The following is a 20,894-nucleotide window of genomic DNA, read 5'->3' as shown; positions in this document are numbered from 1 at the left end:
AGGTGATCGAGCCTTCGCTGTTGCTGTTGCATATCAAATGTAATCAATTGCATCAATTGCAACCAATGTAATATGCATTAATTTTTGACCAAAACATTTTGTCAACATTCTCTCTCTCTCTCTCTCTCTCTCTCTCTCATGTGTGTATATATATATATATATATATATATATATATATATATATATATATATATAACAGATGAAGTTTGCATTGATTTTTGACCACAAAAATGGGAAATTAAAATTTGTGTTTTCGTAAATATTTTGTACCCTACTTCCTCTACTGTAAATTGGCAGAAATTGAATCGTTATTAGATATTAGGCTATATATAGCCTAGCATATGTGTGTGTGTGTGTGTGTTTATGTGGTTTATGAGGACACAAATTTGTATAATGACATGGGTATGACAGAGGTATTACAATATGAAGGTGGTTTATGAGGACACTGCCTATGTCCCCGTAATTCAAAAGGCTTAAAAAACATACTAAATGGTGTGTTTTTGAAAATCTAAAAATGCACAAAGTCTCCTGTGAGGGCTAAGTTTAGGTGTAGGGTTGGTGTAGGGCAATAGCACACACAGTTTGTTCAGAATAAGACCATTACCTATGGAGAGTCCCCATATACCACAAAAACCAACATTTGTGTGTGTGTGTGTGTGTGTGTGTGTGTGTGTGTGTACAGGTTTATATATCCTGGTGGGGACTTAAACCTGAATACACAGAGACTCATGGGGACTCGTGTCACGGTGGGGACAAAAATTGAGGCCCCCATAGGTACAAAAACTTATAAATCATACAGAATTAGTTTTTTTTGAGAAAGTAAAAATGCACACATTTTCCTATAAGGGCTAAGTTTAGGTGTAGGGCGATACAATACAGGGTTTGTACAATATAAGAACCATTACACCTATGGGATGTCCACACTTTTCCCAAACAACAAACGTGTGTGTGTTCTGACAACGATTCAATTTATAAATTGAGTGATAAACATGTATATTTACTATTATATAAATAAACAAAACCTCCGTAGCAAATTGATTTATGAATGTCTTTACTAGTAGATTGTGACTTGTCTGTAACCTGGATCGTCGTGTAAATTAAGTGTTTATTCCTTTACCTTCGGTAGTGTTGGTAATGTGTGTTAAACACAAACTATGTGCGAGCTGGTTTGATTTGGTGGTATATTTCCAGTCTTTAATTGCTCCTGGTCTCTGGCAGACGCAGCTCGACAGGTGCGGCGGTGGAACTGCGCCAATATGCAAATTAGAAAGACGCCTCAAACGTTGATTGGTTCCCCGAGAGCGACCTTATTTGCAAGTGACTCACGTCGACGTGACGCAAAGCCGAGCCGCCTATATAAAGAAGGCGAAAGCCTAGTCCATCAATGAAATAGTAAAGAGAGGGAGATTCTGGAAGAGACCGAAAGCATTCCCGACTGTATCGGCAATTCAAGGAAGAGATTCCTTTGCTAGGAAGACCAATATTAAAAAGAATCAGAATGAAGTGTATTATTGGAATAGGAGGGTGAGTAATCTTCGACATCGACATATTGCCTTCTGTTGATATCATTGTTTAATAAATGTGTGATGTGTATTTTACAGTGTGACCAATGGAGGCAAGACAACTTTGACGGGAAGACTCATAAAGAACTTACCAAACTGTTGTGTTATACATCAAGATGATTTTTTCAAGGTAGGCTATGGAGAGAATCAACATTTTTATTTTACTACTTCATTTATATAAAGATATATATAAGATGTATTTGGACATTTACACCAAACTTAAGAATGTATGAATCTAATGCAGTTAATTTAATGCATTTTAAGTTTGATTTAAGTGTCTGAATACTTTAAATAGCCTAGAATTAATGGCATAGCATTTCCAAGGTTGTATTTATGGGTCCATTATCCATATTGTGGTTCATGAACCCTATGCTGGTGTTCTCCTGGACAGCCAACCTCAAAGACCCAACACATGAATGCCTTGTGAGGTGCCTAAAATACAGCTCAGTCTAGCAGACATTCATTTGCACTCCTAATTCCACTAATACGATTCTCTTGCTCATGCATTTATCATTCTGTGGCATGTAAGAGAATCTGGCAACCTTCACAGCACCAGGCGCTCTCCGAGCGCCCATATCAATATATTTAATAACACCTCTTAAGTGCATCACACACACATTCCTAACCGTCATTGGAGGCTCTTCTCTTAAGAATCTCATTGGCGATATGCTGGTAAAGATAATTCAGTCCAATGAATGCATAACTTGCAACCAAATTAATTTCATGCACACGATTGAAATTGAAGATGATTTTTAAAAGACTAGCCTGAGGGCTTGGCATTACATGTCCAGGTGGGACCAGCACTGCCTGAGCGATATACACCTTTTTGTTTTATTGGTCACTGTTATTGCAGCCCCAGGATCAAATAGAGCTCGGGGAGGACGGCTTTAAACAATGGGATGGTAAGAGTGGCTTTCGCTGTGGGAAGAGAAACAGTAACGTATTCCCACCTTTCCATAACCATTCTGATGTTTGCATCATTGTAACATAACCCTAAAACCCAGCAAAACTATTTTTCTTACATTGCACGTCAAAAGTCTGGACACACTTAAGGATTGAAATGCTGCATATGTATGAAATTGGAGCAGATGGTGAAGAAAAATCATTATTATACATGTTCCTCCTCCATTAGTGTTTAAAAGCATCAAAATGAACTCATGAAGTTGATTGATGAACATCTAGAGTGAGAGGAGCAGCTATTTCCATTCGCATTTCCATTCATGTTATTTTATAGTCTATAATAGCTGTATTAAATATAAGTGTGTCCAAATTTTAGACTGGTAGTGTAAATTTGACTCACAGTCCTATTATATTAATTATTAACATCCCTAAAAAAGATAAAGGACAATTAGAAGAGAAAGTCTTTAATGCATTATTTCATTTTCATTATCTATGCATGTGAGACACGTCTTGCTCTTTTTGTCTCCTTGTGTAGTGATTACCGCTTTGGACATGGACGCCATGGTGAACACGGTTAAGGGATGGATGGAGAATCCGGTGAAGTTTGCACGCTCCCACGGTGTTCCCGTTTCACCCGTATCTGACGGCTCGGACCCTGAGCGTGAGATCCACATACTCATTATAGAGGGATTTCTTCTTTATAACTACAAGTAGGCGTCTTCCAAGTCGTATTGGTTTTTATTCAGCTTAAAGATGTGACTGATTGATGGTTTCTTCTTGTTTCCGCCTCCAGGCCTTTGCTTGACGTCTACAACAAGTGCTACAATGTCACCATTCCATACGAGGAGTGCAAAAGGAGAAGAAGGTGAGAACTGTTTTTAAAGATCAGATGGTTTTAAATGATCCTGTTTTCTAACAAACCCGTCTCCATTTCAGTATGAGAACTTACACCGTTCCTGACCCTCCTGGTCTGTTTGACGGCCACGTTTGGCCCATGTACTTGAAACACAGGCTGGAGATGGAAAACTGTGGCCTAGATATCCGTAAGTCAGCCAATCTAGCCATAAAATGGCATTCGCAACCCATTTCAGTTCTGTAATCTGTAACTCACATGCACGATTCGTATCTGCAGAATATCTGGATGGAATGAGAACAAAAGACGAGCTCTATAACCAAGTTTATGAAGGCATTCAGAACTCTCTGTTGAATGTCTTATAGGTAAGATCCTCCATCCTTAAATATATGACCCACATCATTGTAAAGATGTTTTTCTAATCTACTTTTCCTTATTGTCTTTGCAGCATCCAGTTGGAATGAAGATGTGTGTATAGAACTGTAAATAGCATCATTAATAGATATGGCTTCTGCCGCTAGACGAATTTTGTAAATAAATACTAACTTATTTTAAAACTGATGGCAAAAGCCTGTAATTTTATATTGCTCTATGTAACTTTGTTTTATTAAAAACAAGAATTACTCTCTGGGATGAACAGTGTATGTCAGTATGAATAGGTTTTCATTTTACTGTAAGTGTAACTCTGCCTTCTTCAATCAAAACAGACATTTGAACCTTTTCTGCGTTTTGTCATTCTCAACATGCATGGAAAACATCTACATTTTCATGATTACAATGTCTGGACTGTGATGGAGAATACTTCATCAAATTATTTAATAAAAAATGTTGAAATGTAAATACACATTTCATGCTTTGTTATTATTTAATTTCCCAGTATATCAAATTTTGTCACATGTTGTGTCATTTTCACTTTCCATAAAATTATCATTACACCCTATTTATGCTCATGTTTTTATTTATTGTTTGCAACATTTATGTTATATAATTATGTCCAATATGTTAATTTCAGGGCATATTTCTTGTGGTATTTTGTGTAATTTATCATTTCAGTTTATTAATGATCATATGTCACTAAATATTTACTGATTGCAACATTTATTTAATTACGTTATTATATATATTTATATTTGGCTCCATTATATCCCTCCATTTACTATGTCAAAAAAACCTTGGGATCTGGTTTTACATTTATTCAAACATTTATTCCAAGTTATTGCCATATAACAGGAAAACAAACACATCAGGCACTCAAACACAAGGTCAGTGTGTTGGTATTTATTGCTTATATGAAATGATTGAAGTGCATACAGTGCACACAAACAGTCAGGACCTTACCTTCCTTATTTTCTCCTCTGAACATCGAGTTGACCTACTTTAGACTGGATCATGATGTATGTGCTTGCATTTGTGTCTATGGTACAGTGAAGTGTTTTTGTGCCATAATATTAAGTAATCTCAACAAACAAAGCACTTTAATAATGTGTGATGAATGATATTAAATAGAGCAATGAAAACGTGCATCAGTTGTGATCATGTTGTTTAACAGTAGTTCATAAAGACTGGAATCTAATACAGGTTGCTAGTGACAAACATAATCGCTGTGAGACATTTTATGTCTGCAAGGTAATCTCAGTTTTGTCTCATTTTAGTATCAACTCTTGCAGGCGTCGAGTGGAATCAGAATTATGACAAATGATCAAATGAAGATGAATAATCGCATGTGAAACTGGATATCTAGACAATTCATGTCATGACGTTAGAAGGCGTTTGTGTATTTTAATCAGCAATATTAAAGTGCTATATATGAAAGATTTAAAAATGAATCATGAAATGTATCATTCATCTTTCCCAGTTGGCTTTAGCAATATCACCCACTGCCCATGCTTTGTGTCTTTTAAGCATCAATTTTGTCTCAGATGTTTCTCCTTAACTGCAAAAAAAATATTTATTACTCAGTATTTTTGTCTTGTTTTCCAATACAAATAGCTAAATGATTACATATAGGTACATTTAGCCTACTTGAGAGATGCAAAGTAATATAATATATATAATATAAAATAGACTAAGATATTCAATTATCTGGCCAAAATATTTTTTACTATACGTTAAATAGACTATTATGTAGTAATAAATGATGCTCAATGAAATTTATTTTACAAACTGGAAATTTTCAACCTTGAAATAAAGTGTAATGATTTAATAATGTTTAATTTTTTTTAAGTATTGTAGTAGCCCATGTTCTTTGCTCATTTCTGTTTATGTTTCGTTTATATAGACAGCAAACTAAGTTTTTCTTCTAATGTGAATGTATTTTTAAATGCTTATATATTTATATTGTTAGGAAATATATTTATATAAGTATTTTTTAAATATTTTAGCAAATATATTTTTAGTCATTTTTTGGTAAATTTTGAAATATTTGTAGAAATATAACCTTTTGCTGTATGGGATTAAACAAGATTATTTGTCTTACCCTATTGGCAAATATTTTGTTTTAAGCAAAACCCCACTTAATTTTGACACATTTTTCAGAAAACAAGACTTAGTATCTGACATCATTCTGCTTCTCAAATAAATGTAAATCTTGATTTAGGAATTTTTCAATATTGGAAAATGACAAAAATACTGTGTTAGAAAATAATTGTTGCAGTGTAAAAATTAATTTGTAGAAAAGGACAGAAATGAGATAATAGTCCTCATCATTTGATCAATTTGATGAGAAATGTTTGAGTTTATATTGAGATCTCTTTTGAATGCAAATGTGCTGTCTTGGCAAATCTAAGCAAATTTCTCAGATCTCTTCTGAACCAAGAGTCTCTGTTTGCTCTGCATTTGATCTCATTGCAGTCCTGCAGGTTGTCCATCAGATTGTAAAGCATGTCTATGACTGTGTTGGATTGGAGGGTATCTGATGATGCATTGTCAGGAGGTCTGGAGCGCGGTTATGTAGGAGACATGCCTTCAGTGTCAGGAGAGAAGGGTCGCTGAGATGTAAATAGATGTGCACGCTCTGATCTCCAACCGGTTCGACCCCGTGTCACACTGTTACACCATCGGCCAAGTCCCTGGACCACGAGGTCTGGCTGGGGGAAAGGTGAGAATGGCTCCAACGTCACGGTTTGTCACGAAGGCCTCAAAAGATGCAGCTCAGGTTTTTGTCTATTTTAGTTGAAATGCGAGGTGACATTCATATGCTTTTCGCCATTTTTAAGTGTGACTCGAGTATCGCTGAATCATGAAACAGCTCAGGAAGTGATGTGTGTGTGTGAGGGGCTTTTTGCAGGCTGAATTTGTTGTCACACACCCTCATATCTGAGATATCTGGAGAGCGGCAGCTGCCGTCCCATCAGCAGCTGTAAATGTGTGAGGAACATTTCACTCATATGCTACATGACAGCCGCATTTTTGTCTTCGGTCAGAGGATTATTAATAGAACCTGACACTTTCGAAACAACAACATTTCAAGTATATTCTATTATTATTTTTATTTTTCCTGGATTGTTAGGAAATACTAGAGTTTAAATGTCCAGAGTTTATGTAAAGATTTAGTGGAAATTTGATATATTATTGTTCATTTTTAGTAGATATACTAGAGACAAAAAGAGACACTGATATCTTGAATTATCTGTATAAATGTCTAAACTTAAATCTAAACCTTTATGCAACATTACTGGTGTTATGCAATGTGTGTGTGTGTGTTATATACAAAATACACATTAAAATATGAATTAATATTAATTAAATCATTTTAATTTCTCTTTAAATGTCTAAATATTTTCACCAAAGTTAAATACTTTATGGAATTAATTATTAGTGTGTGTGTGTATATATATATATATTAGTGATTATGTTAAAAAAATTTAAATAATATAATGTAATATTTCTATTTGCGAATATCAACAAAATAGACATTAAAATATTGATTTCTGTTTAAATATCTGTGAAGATATTCAATAAAATTAAATGCTTCATCGAACAAATTATTAGATGCTGTATATCTTTCATAAACTTATATTCACAAACTTATATTTGTAATTATAAATGGACAAATGTTGAATATTTTATATTATTATATTGTATCATTAAAACGTTATTAATAAATGTAATTGCCTTATAACTTAAAAAGTGATGCTTTTACAGCATTATGGAACACACTTCAGTACTGCTGGTGTGCTAGTGACCAGTATATGTTGGGTTTTAGACTCTAGGTGGTGTTGTGCTGGTGGTTTAACTAGCAAGACCAGCTTGGTCAATCAGGACAAGCACCAGGTCAGCACTAACCAGTCTGAACGAGCAAGAAATTAAATCCAGGTTTCTTTTTGCATCAGGCACAGAACATCTATTATTTCTAGCTGAGGAGCAGGTTATTTTTACCCACGCGTGACAGAGATATGGAAACGAGGAAATATGGACGCTGACACATTTGGATGTTGAAATTGAAGGACATTACGGCCTTGGCTTTCAGGAAAAGTGTCAGCAGGAATGTAGGTCATATGCAAGTTTTCACTTGCGGACACGTGTATGGATCATGAGTGAACTTGAACGTGAAATCATAAAACATAATATCAACAAACTGAGTCAGTACATTTTTATGACCATCATAACCAGTCTGAGATAAAAAAAAAGAAAAGAAAAAGAAAGAATGACTTATTATAAGAAAACAAGCATAAAAGGTTATTTTTTTATTCTTTTGGAGCACTTGCTTGGCATCTTTTTTCTTTCTTTCTTTTTTTCTCTCTTTTTTTGTTTTTTTTAAATTATTCTTACATTTTAAATGAATTACTTTTTTATTGTCTTGGAAATATAGTATTTATTTACAGCATATTGACTATTTATAAAAGCAAATAGAAATAGCCTACATATTTATACAATGACAAATGACAACAAAGTATTCAAATAAAAAAGTTATATTAAAATATTTGAAAAATATATTCACTAAAATTAAATTTAATACATTTTAACTTTATTTTAACTGCCAGTCTGTATGTGTACCTGTATATAATAATATATATTTTAAATAAATATTAATAATACATTTTACGCGCTAGTATAATAATAGATATACACAAAGCATATTTTCCGAATTAGCTGACAGATGGTTTTTTAATGCAATTCTACTTTTTGCTGTAATCATTTTAGCATTTGCGCTCAACAATCCTAGTGCGCATTTGGAGACGCGCGCTTTACGCGCAAGGTTGATGCTTCAAAATGAGACTAATAAACATTTTGTTGATCGAATTATAGATCAGTATCGACGTACAGTACATCCATTCTGGAGATCCGCTTGCACTTTTCTCCCAAGCAAGTCCCATATTCCATGATCCACCAGCCCGAGAACTCGTTTATGCTGCGTATCTCCTTGAAAGGCAAAAATGCGTTTTCTCACCTGCTTCCAGAAGTAAATTAAAGGTGACCTTCCGCCCTTATTCTAGGCACTATCATTTAGATGGCAGTTCCTTGAAGAATAATGTTTCTGCGTCAGGTGTGCGGATATATATTCCTTTTGGGAAATCTTGTGCTCAAACCTTTTAAGACCATCTTCGTGAAATCACACAAAGATCAGTGCAGCTCTGGACACCTAGATTTATGAATGAAATAATTTCAAAGCGTAGCAGCGTTAGTTTGATGTCGGGAGGAAACACGGGGAAGATTTTATTCAACAAACCCAACAGAGAAACAACCAGGAGCGCCAAAGACACGTTTATTCGCTACTGTACATACAACGTCCAAAACCTGGTGGAAAGCATCGCTTCTGCTTGTGGTTTATACATTTGGCACTTTTAGACACACAAGTAAAGACTCAATGTAATGTTTGATACTTACTGTAGTCTAAACTGTATCTTAGTCTCTTCTGCTGAGGGAGTGTGAGTGTGTGCTCGGCTCTCTGCTCTTATGAAGGTTTCCTCAGCTCAGCTATTTCTGATCGCAGTGTCATCTTACTCTATCAGCAGCTCTTGCCATATTTGGCTTTCAAGGTCCTCTTTGCTATTTCACTGAGTGACCATAGAAATAATGTGGAATTGAGTAATACTGAGTGTGCTGTGACAAATGCTGCTCTATTCATGCTCTTTTCATAATTATGTGTTTCATAATTGAACACAATATGAACAAAATGAACACAATTCAGCAGCTAAAAATGGTTTTAAGTCAGTTATTTCTATCTTTTGCTGTAGTGTGTCAGTAGGAAATATCTTTTTACATTTCCAAACATTCTTTTTGCCATTAATTGTAATAATCCAGTGAGATTTTTGTCAGACTACAATCAGTGCTTCACAAAGAGATCTGATCTGATCATCATCCAGTCTGTCTGGAATAACATGAAGAAACAGAACAAACTGAGACAGACTACATCCAGAAGAACTGTGTCAGCCTCTCCAAGACGCTTGACATTGCTGCAGTTGGAATTGAACTGCTGGTTGGTTTGGCCAGAGGAGGGTTGAGAGGAGAACAGGCCCCCCGACTGAGCCTGGTTTCTGTCACCGATGGAGTTTTGGTTCCTTGCCGCTGTCGCCTCTGGCTTGCTTAGCTGGGGACACTTCATTTCCAGCGATATCATCGACCTGATTGCAAAGACACTATTTAAACTGAACTGAGCTGGATGATGACATCACTGAATTCAATAATGAAATACCTTGAACTGAAAATCTTTTTTTTAATCTTTTAATTTTACATTATTGACACACTATTTTCCTTTTTTGATATTGTGCAGTTGCTTTGACACAATTTATATTATTAAAAGCACTATATAAATAAAGATGACTTGACTTGACTTCAAGAAACCTTCCTGCAAAGCTTCCTGAAAAATATGCGCAAGTGCACCGAGGACAAAAGCTGCTTTAAACACAAACGATGCTCACACCAAATGTTGATTTATATTAGTCAATAGAAGTTAATTGATAAATAAAATCTATTTATGACATTATTTTTGACAGCGTTCTCATTTTACCGCATTTTTACAAGTACGTAAAACTTTTAACAGTACTGTAGCTTTGCAGGAGGTTTCTTGAAGCACCTTGGAGACGTTGCCACAGTTCTTCTGGATTTAGTCTGTCTCAGTTTGTTCTTTGTGTGTGTGTGTGTGTGTATACGCATGTATGGAGTAAAAATATGTTGTTAATATTGTCACGAGGTACTCAAAATGAACGAAGTGCTCGAAACTCTTCACGCTGCTGACGCCTGCTGGTCAAAACTGTGTAGATGCAACAAAAACGTGCATTAAATCAGCTTTTACAAACCCAGTGCAAATGTTTTATTGAAATTATAATATATTAAATGCAATTAACAAATCATCAAATACCATTAAATGTGTGAGAGTGTCTGTTCGTCACATTGTAATTTATCACATTAAATGGGGTAAGCTGGCACTTGTTTTTTATAGCCTAAATATTATAACCTAATCTTATAGTTTTTGTTAATATTTAAAAAAAAATACATATATATTATATTATATATGTACATTATATTTTCCTGTTTTTACTGTTTATGTTTATATTTAATTTTTATCTCTTTGTTTTTTAAAGACTTGATTTTATTTTTAGTCAGTAAATTCAGTGTTTCATTTAAAACTTAAGTAATGTTATGCTTTTTGTCGTTTTTATTAATTTTATGTAGTTTTCTTAGTTTTTAGTTTTAGTTTAGTTTATTTACTTAAACTAAAAAAAATATATTTCCTTTTAGTTTATTGCATTTCAAGTGATGATAACAGTTTTTGTTTTTTTTGTTCTTTCTGGTTTTAGTTTTAGTTCACAATAATGACCCCGTTGGGAATCTGCAGCTAATTTTAACCTTATTATGAACTTTTCAGCTAAATTTAACAATAAGAACATCAACAAAAAAATCATGAAACATTTCAAATAAAGAGTATCATTTGCAAACATCAAGCCATTGTTTTGACATCAATGAGAAATACTCTTGAAACTCCAGTTCCAAGCTTTCAGTCATTTATACAGTAATATTCAGTGTGTTGTTACTGCAGATCAATTGCAATGCTAGAGAAATGAACTGTGGGAAATCAGTCTGTATGTGTTTCTGTTAGTGCGCACTTCCATCTAGTGGACATCAAAGTGCAGTTCAACATTCACAGTTTCTATTCAGATATTCCATGTGTCTTTATCTTTAGTTAACGATGCTGATGAACCTCACCAAATTAACTGAGTGAGTTCATTTTGAATTAACCAAACACTTCTTGGCATTTAAATTGCATCAAAATGATGTATATTTTGTGTAGAGAAACACTGACTGTAATTGATTGTTGTAGATGAACAGGTCTGCAGTGTTTGTGACAGGAGGATGGTTTGTTTGTTGTGTAGGTGTCATCAGAAGAGCAGCTCACAAACATCTCACCGGAATGCCAGTGTGCAGCGTTTACTTCAGAAGAAGAGAGTCTTTCCACAAATATAAAGTGCTAAATAATAATGAAGCCAATTTCAACTGTTATGAATAGTTTTCAAGAGTGAAAAGATGTGCTTTGCCTTACTTATTCACCTCAGAAGGTCAAAAAGAAGGTTTTCCTCTAAAATCTATTTTTATTTTCAGAATCTTGAAAGCCATATAAGCCTATATCATTTATATTATCATTATCATTTTATACATTATGTTTCTTTTCCCCAAAATCCTGAGATTTATAGTATTTGTTTAGTGTCTCTCTTTTGCTTAAATGTATTTTTATTTATTTATTTAAGAATTCTGAAAAACGTAATTTCCATAAATTACAGAAAGCTCCAGATTTGCAGCCCAGACCGTTTTATAATTTTCAAGTAGCTAAATGTTGATAATTTATCAAGCATATTCAAACTCTCTCCAGTGATCATGGAGGTTTGCCTACATTGCTTTAACAAAACTAACGAGACAGCAGTTTGTCCGGCGAGGAAAGAGTTAAGCGCGAGTCTCCCTGACTGTGCATGCGCACGCACGAACTCCCACAATTTGATAAATGTCCCTCCGCGGCTCTTCGGTCCGTTTCCAGTCTCTCGAGGAAGCTATGCCTTTTACGCACCTCAGACTCCCACATCCACTGGCAGAGGAACATCTGTGCTGGGAGCCCACATCACATCAGTGACCGTCCAGCTCTAAAATACATCTCAAGATGCCAAACTTGATTTTGGTTTTCTATTTACTTCAAGGACTGAATAACTTTATCAGCGCGCAAAACTCCGCGCCCTGGAGGAACCGGATCCAGTGGGTCAATAACGGCCAGGTGTTCAGTTTAATGAGCACTGGCTCAGAGTATCACGCACCGGTGGCGTCCAGAAGACAGTCCAGGGTGTTTCTGAGCAGCAATAGAGATGCTGTCCGAGACAGGACCGTGCAAGTTCGAGTGGAAGCGTCCGATTCTGCGGCCACGAATAGCGGCAGCACCGCGCTTTTGGGTCCGGATCGCATGCAGTTCATCGCGGCCAACAGCCGCGCACCTGGCGCCAGACAAATGCAGGTGCGTCAGCGGCTCAGAGCAGCTCCAGGAACCAGATCCAACGCCACCGAATACTCGGGCGGCGGAAGAGCCCCAGCTCAAGGGGAAAATACCGCACGGAGGGCGCCAGCGGTTGCCAATCTCCAACACCTGGAAGCGCCAACTGAGACCTCAAACACTTTAACCAATGGAAACTATAATGAAGCGGGGCTCTCCAGAGCGCAAACTCCAAATGCAGAGCAGGGAACCACGTCTGAAAGCATGGCAGGAGATGATCCGCGGAACAGGAACACGGTTTTCTATAACATCTATCCGCCTGGCGGAAGGACGGGCATACCGCGCCGCGCACCGCCTGGCACCGGTTACGGCACCAGATACTTCCAGAACGGTGAGCTGCGCGCAATGGACGACTTTAGCCTCAACATATGGGGGAATGTGTGGGATTTGTTTCAAACAGACGTGTTTTAGTGTATGCATATGTTGTGCTCGTCTGCAGGTCTGCCGGATCTTGTGCCAGATCCATATTCCATCCAGGCCGGCTCATACATCCAGCGCGTCCAGATGTACGCGCTCCGGTGCGCGGCGGAGGAGAACTGCCTGGCGCGGTGCGTTATGAATTATGATCTGTGTCCATTTACAGTATAAGCGACCATAAATATTTAGACACTCAAGTCACACTTAACCCTCGAGATGTGCTGAGTTTACTTAATTTGGTGTTCCCGGTCATAAATCGCATAAACTACAGATTTCTTTTTCCCAAATATATATATATTTTTATTTTTTCAGAATCCTGAAAAACTTGAGACAATATCCCTTAAATATTTACTAGTATTTGTTTCGAGTTTGTCTTTTGCACTAATGATTTTTTTTTCATTCATTTTAGAATCCTAAAAAACTTATAGGCCAAATTAAAGACCATTTTTATAGTATTTTTGTGTCTTTCTTTTACTTTAATGACATTTTTTCCAAATATGTCTGTTTTTTCTTTATTTATTTTTTCTCTCTTTTTTCTTTGTTTCTTTTTTTCTTTTAAAATCTGTAATTTTCTGTTTATGAAACAGACCCCAGGACCCCATAGGGATTTTTGGTGTATTTCAATCTAGACACCTTTTATACTGTAAATGTTGTTGATGATTTATTAAACATATAATAAACTCTCCAAAGAACATGGACTTTTTCCTGTATTGCTTTAACAAAACTAATGAGACATCAGTTTGTTCAGTAATGAAAAGAGTTAAGAGTTAAGCAAATATCCAGAGTAAATCCTGAATGGATTTACAATTTTATTTTGCTATATTATCTGAACTTATGCTTTTTTGTGAGAAAAAAGCATTATTTGTGGATAATTTTGGCAATGTTCTTTCAAAAACTGAGGTGCATATAACCAACCAGCTGCAAAAAGAAAAACTGAATTAAAAGAAAACAAGTTAATAAAAAACACTGAATCCAATATTTGCTAATAATATATCATATAATAAGACATAATTATAACCCTTTTTTTTCACAGGTCAACCATTTTTGACTAGGAACACCAGAAGTGTAAGACATTGGGAATAAAATCACCAAAAAATACAAAAATTATAATTTTTTGCATTTCAGCATTTCAGGAAAAAGAAAATCCTCTCCGGGTCAAAATGACCAGAACACATCGTGAGGGTTAAAAATGTCTAAATGTCATCATATTAGATACAAATTATTAAAGAAAATGTCATTAAGAATGATATACAAACACACTTTACAAGCAAAACATTTGACTCTACCACATGCAGCCTTTAAATATAATGCATTAAAAAACTATTAATTGTGCACCTTATAATGCAATGTGATGATATGCGTAACCAGTTATGATACATTTTCTAGACCTGTGGTTTCTTCTACTATGAGCCCTGTGTGAACTTGACTTCATACATCCACTAAAAACCACCAAAACACCAGCTGACTCAAACACACTGAGACTTCAAACACCTTCAAAAGATCCAGAATTGAGATTTTGTTCTATAATGCAATCATATTTAAAGATTTGAACGTGTCCGAGGACTTTTTCTTGAGTTTGCAATGTCTTACCATGTTGAAGCAGACATTCTGTACGCTAAAACTGAAATGTTGCATGCTTTGAATATTGGTGAGAGCATTAGATGGTCTGCATGACCTCTCGTCACCCAGTGATTCATGAGCTCATCCTCCACCGTCTTTCATCTTTTCAGATCTGCATACAGATCCACAGTCAGAGACATCGACTACAGGGTTCTGCTGCGCTTCCCACAGAAGGTCAGAAACATGGGAACGACTGACTTTCTGCCCGTCAAACCCAGACATCAGTGGGAGTGGCACAGCTGTCATCAGTGAGTCGGATTAATCACATAATAATCAATCTGAATAAAATCAGATGATCTGAAAAAAAAGGAATAATATTAACTAATTTGATTGTGCTGAATTAAAAATATCAATGACATTTGTTTTCACAAAATAAGAATGAAGATTTTTCAAATTATATGTATATATCAGCATATATCATGCACTTATCAAAATGAAAAAAGAAGGTTTCAAAATGTATCATCATACAAACATACAATTTTGTTTTTGTACATACAAACATACAATGTTCAAATACTTACTACATCAACACAGATGCAGCAAATGGTGTCTGGCCATAATTCTGACCATGAAATCAGGATTGGGTGTAAAACACTATCATACATGTGAAAATGGGCTGGGATTCGAACAGATAGTTGTGCTGTGGCTCAGATTCAGACAGGAATCATGTGTTTGTGGTGTTTTTCTGCTGATTAATAGAGAATACAAAACGTCTTCACCTCACAAACGCTTGTCGAAAGCAAAAATGCTACAAAATGCACAAATTGTGAGTGAAAGTGTGACGTTAGCCAGCAAAACACACTGTTTTGTAAATCAGCAGCCCAAAATTAGTAAGAAACAAGTATTGGATTTCATTCAGCAAATATGATGCAGGGTGATGAGATTATTATTATTGTAAATTATGATAAAATTATAAATAATAAAAACCCTACTATAATGCAATGACTGCAATTCATGCTTCTTGCTTATTATAAAATGACAGCAATATTATAAAATACATTATTGTTCAATAAAATAAGTTACATTTATTAGTATTAAAATTCAGAATGAACCACAGTGCAATCAGAATTTAGAGTGGGATCTGTGTTTTATACATCCTATGTGAGTGATGCATTATAGCGGGTTGCTATGCGGTTGCTATGCAGTTGCAAAGGTGTTTGTTCAAATGTGAGCCTGGAGCACAAAAGCAGTCTTAAGTCGCTGGGATATATTTGTAGCAAATGCATTGCTAAGGACTTCATTTGGACAACTTTAAAAGCGATTTTCTCAATATTTAGATTTTTTTTTGCACCCTCAGATTCCAGATTTTCAAATAGTTGTATCTCAGCCAAATATTGTCCTGTTATCCTAACAAACCATACATCAATGGAAAGATTATTTATTCAGCTCTCAGATTATGTATAAATATCAATTTTGAAAAATGCACCCTTATGACTGGTTTTGTGGTCCAGGGTCACAAATGATTATAGTGTGAGAAGTGCATGATCTGTGTGATATCTGACAGGCACTATCACAGCATGGATGCGTTCAGTCACTATGATCTGCTGGACATCAGCACCGGACTCAAGGTCGCAGAGGGTCACAAGGCCAGTTTCTGTCTGGAAGATACAGGCTGTGATCCTGGATTTCACCGCCGATACGCTTGCACCACACACACACAGGTACAAACACACACAAACACACACACACATCACAGTCTCCCACAACGAACAGCAGGGTTATTAGTTCCATTAAAAACCAGTGTCGTTGCTTGAAGTAAACTTTAACTGAAATTAAATTTAAAAAATGCAACTTATTTTATTTTAGCATTGCCAGTTTGACTTGATGTACTAAAGCTAAAATAAGAAATAATAATAATAGGAATAAAACATGAAATATAAAAATATATAAATAATGAATACAAATGACAAAAACAAAAATTACTTGAATTAAAATAAAGACAGAATATATAAAAACAAACATTCAAAATATAAATAAAAATTATAAAAGAATTTCATCTTAGTAGTATTTATATACTATTAAAGCTTTTATTTGTATTTAGAATTTTTATTCGTTTTTATATTACTATTAAGGATTGATTTATTTGTATTTTTATTTCACTTATAATTTTAGCGATAACAGCTCTGGATGAAATATGTGACCCTGGAGCACAAAAGCAGTCATAAGTAGCACAAGTATATTTGTAGCAATAACCAAAAATACATTGTATGGGTCAAAATGATCAAATTTTCTTTTATGACAAAAATCATTAGGATATTAAGTAAAGATCATGTTCCATGAAGATATTTTGTAAATTTCCTACAGTAAATATATCAAACCTTAATTTTTGATTAGTAATATGCATTGCTAAGGACTTCATTTGAACAACTTTAAAGGAGATTTTCTCAATATTTTATATTTTTTTGCACCCTCAGATTCCAGATTTTCAAATAGTTGTATCTCAGCCAAATATTGTCCTATCATAACAAACCATACATCAATGGAAATATTATTTATTCAGCTTTCAGGTGATGTATAAATCTCAATTTCAAAACAATGACCCTTATGACTGGTTTTGTGGTCTAGGGTCACATATTATTGCTTATTATTGAATTATTATTGCTGTATTCTTGCATTCAGCAATTATTACCGTTAGTTGCAAAGGCACCATTTCCAATTTTCATTTAGTTTAAGTTTTTGATCTCATATTTATATTTTATTTATTTTCAATTAACAAAAAATAAACAATTTCTTTAAGACAATAATTACCCTGGTTGAGATGAATTTGTGCTTGTTATATTTAGTGTTTTGATTAATAGAAATATGATAGCAATACATTTCTCATTCAAGTTTTTTTACTCCCATTTTCTTTTATTTGAGCTAAATTTCAATGAACTAAAAATGAATATTTTAGTTCTAACAACAGTAAAATTAAATGTGTGCTGCTCGTATTCAGTGTTTTGGTTTGTGTAGGGGATGTCGTGGCCTAGAGAGTCAGACTCGTAACCCAAAGGTTGTGGGTTCGAGTCTCGGGCCGGCAGGGATTGTAGGTGGGGGGAGTGAATGTCCAGCGCTCTCTCCACCCTCAATACCACGACTGAGGTGCCCTTGAGCAAGGCATCGAACCCCCAACTGCTCCCCGGGCGCTGCAGCATAAATGGCCCACTGCTCCGGGTGTTTGTTCACTGCTGTGTGTGTTCACTGCTCCGGGTGTGTGTTCACTGCTGTGTGTGTGCACTTTGGATGGGATAAACGCAGAGCACTAATTCTGAGTATGGGTTACCATACTTGGCCACATGTCACGTCACTTTCACTTTAATAGAGTTATTATTGCTGTGTTTTCAGGGTTTGAGTCCAGGCTGCCACGACACATACGCCGCCAACATCGACTGCCAGTGGATCGACATCACAGACGTCCCTCCTGGAAACTACATTCTCAAGGTATGAGAAATAAAGCATTTCCAAATCCAAACCGGATCCTGTTGTTGATGTGCCTTTCACTTCCTGTCCAGGTCACAGTCAATCCAGACTTCCTGGTGCCCGAGTCTGACTTCTCCAACAACGTTGTGCGATGTGAGGTCATTTACACCGGCATTTACATCCAAACCAGAAACTGCATCTTAACCGGGTGAGGACATGCATTTTTATTTACTTACATCGCATTAATATTTCACGAGTATGTGTTCAGAGCAACAATAATCCACCACATGTATTTCTTTCTTTCTGTTTCCACAGGATGTAAAGCCCTCGGGTCAAAGTTGAATTTTAAAGGCCTATATAATAGGTTTAATTATAGTAACTTAAAGCCTTTTTAGTAACTTGAAACACTCCATATAGCTGTTGGAGTCATATTTATGACAAATGTACTGTATCTATTTTAGATGAGCTTGATTTCTTGCCCTAGAGCGAGCAATTTTAAGTGTTTTTGTGATGTTTGCATTATAATAAAATGTAATTTTCCTTTTATGTTAAATGAAGAACTATAAATTAATAGATTAGTGTGTAAGAGTTTGTATTTATTGCATTGGTTATGAACAATATAAGCATTTTCTTTTAAACTAAGATTAATGAGGGAGATTTTGTGTTATTTTGGCTTTTTATTAGATAGTGGTTGAGTGTTTTAGTCCACTGCAGATCACTAGTGTAAAATATACACTATTAAAGGGTTTGGTTTTCCAGGTTATAGTTGATATTTCTGTCTTAAACATCTTGAGAAGTTTGCTGCGAACTTCCTTTGTCTTTACCAAGATTATAAAACTCTTTCCATGAATGCTGGACTTGGATGAACGAGGTCGGTTTGATTTGCAATAAACAGAAATGCAGAGAATGTAATAGAGAAAATGGATTGTGGTTCTTCTCTAAACTCTTTCTTCATTAAATCACAGGTTCATTCAATACAAAAAAGTTCAAATGAGCTATCAGTTGAGATGTTTAAATAAGTGTGGATGTGGGATGAAACATTCCCAAGCACCGAGGAATGAGAGCTGAGATTAAATCCAGCCAAAGACATCAGAGTCTGAGACGTACTGCCTCCTTCAGTATTTACTGTACAAGAGAGGAAACGCTGAACTGGGTCGAGCCGAGAAAGTCTTCATGCTCGAGATGTCTGCTGGCTGGGAGATTTTTCACTCTTATTATGACTTTGGAACAAATGGAGTTAATATTTGCTAATGAGCAAAAACTTAGTCATTTCTGCTTTTTCGTTTTGCAAACTCTGAGATGGAAACTGAATATTGTTGAGCTGCAGACGTAAATAGGTTGAAATGTCCCTTTTCTGAGTATTTACACACACTTCACCTAATATTTAACTTCCTCTAAAGACAAACAGTCTGTGCATGAAGGAAATCCCAGAATGCATTGAGATGCAGTGTTATTTTAGTATTATTTATGCTATTCTAGTTTTTATTCATATTTTGAATTAGCTTATTCTTATATTTTGTTTTAATTTTACTTCAGCTAATATTTATTTTATTTAAAATAATTGAGTGATTTTTGCCTTTTTTATTTTTATCGTTTTTGTTTTTTTCTTTACATTTAATATATTTTATTTCAGCTTTATTTCAATTAACAAAATTTTTTTTAAGTAGATTCAACGTTAGTAAATCAACGTCTTGTGAATTTATTAAGACATTTCAACTTTCAAACTCTTGCTTCTGACTAAAATACAAGTCCATAATCCATATTAACACTTGCTCCAGTGAAACATTGGTCTGGAATCAGGAGAGAAATCTGCACAGATCAAGCAGCGTTTACCAGCCAAGACAGTCCAAAACAGCTCTATTTTGATGTGAGAGACAACAGGAGGAAGCATTATTTTTCTATTGTTAGACTCATATTTTAGCTGGAAGCAACAGTATGAAGTTTAAAACATCTTATTGATGGATTTGTTTCTTACAAACACGCAGCTTTTGTCTTTTCAAGATGTTGATTGATGGACTGGAGTGGTGTGGATTATTGTGATGTTTTTATCAGCTGTTTGTACTCTCATTCTGACGGCACCCATTCACTGCAGACACTGATGCAATGCTACATTTCTACAAATCTGATGAAGAAACAAACTCATCTACATTCTGGATGACCTGAGGATGAGTACATTATCAGAAAATTAAATTTTCTTTCAAACTTTCATTTGTGTGTGTGTGTGTGTGTGTGTGTGTACTATGTCTCTCTAGAGTCTGCTGTTGAAGACGGTGTGATTTCCTCAGTCTGCAGACGGTTTGCAGGAGGGTCTCAGTCTGTTTACTGACACAGAGCTGTGAAGGCTGAGATGTTATTAAACGCTCCAGCCATGTGTCTACTAGCACCGAATGAATGAACGAATCTCTCGTCTGTCCACCACCAACCCTCTCGCAGATTTAGATGAAGATTTTTCTTAGTCATTGTAAACAGGATATAGGAAGTAAAACATAGACATGTTACAATTTCTATTCCACACTGTATAGTCTGTTCATGACAGCAAACATTTGAACAGCAGCACACTCATAGAGAGGTTTAACGTTTGAAAAAATGTATGTCTATTAAAAAATACTAACATTTAAAAGTTTTTTTTTTTTTAAAGAAGTACCTTCTGCTCACCAATGCTGTGTTTATTTAT

General features: G+C 35.3%; 3 protein-coding genes across 6 annotated transcripts in view; 2 read left to right on the top strand and 1 right to left on the bottom strand.

Moving 5' to 3' along the window:
• The window catches only part of LOC306881095 (ceramide synthase 2-like), a 385,605-nt gene that overhangs the window by 226,345 nt on the left and 138,366 nt on the right, over positions 1–20,894 (bottom strand). The window lies entirely within an intron of this gene.
• On the top strand, positions 1,384–4,254 carry LOC306881281 (nicotinamide riboside kinase 2-like). Of its 2 annotated transcripts, XM_079435292.1 has the most exons (8): positions 1,384–1,524; positions 1,602–1,692; positions 2,416–2,464; positions 2,998–3,172; positions 3,256–3,327; positions 3,399–3,505; positions 3,595–3,680; positions 3,764–4,254. In XM_079435292.1, the coding sequence occupies exons 1-7, from the start codon at positions 1,499–1,501 to the stop codon at positions 3,678–3,680; spliced, it is 606 nt and encodes a 201-aa protein (XP_079291418.1). In that variant the 5' UTR covers positions 1,384–1,498; the 3' UTR covers positions 3,764–4,254. The 2 variants fall into 2 exon arrangements, with proteins under 2 accessions (XP_079291418.1, XP_079291419.1); XM_079435293.1 differs by lacking the exon at positions 2,416–2,464.
• Positions 12,253–19,137, top strand: LOC306880905 (protein-lysine 6-oxidase-like). Its single transcript, XM_079434711.1, has 7 exons — positions 12,253–13,115; positions 13,224–13,332; positions 14,932–15,069; positions 16,326–16,482; positions 18,146–18,241; positions 18,313–18,428; positions 18,536–19,137. Exons 1-7 carry the CDS (start codon positions 12,404–12,406, stop codon positions 18,540–18,542), a joined length of 1,335 nt encoding a protein of 444 aa, XP_079290837.1. The 5' UTR covers positions 12,253–12,403; the 3' UTR covers positions 18,543–19,137.

Source organism: Barbus barbus (assembly GCF_936440315.1).
Source record: "Barbus barbus genome assembly, chromosome: 15".
NCBI lineage: Eukaryota > Metazoa > Chordata > Actinopteri > Cypriniformes > Cyprinidae > Barbus > Barbus barbus.
The sequence above is the reverse complement of the archived record's forward strand: the minus strand, read 5'-3'. Positions and strand labels throughout refer to the sequence as shown.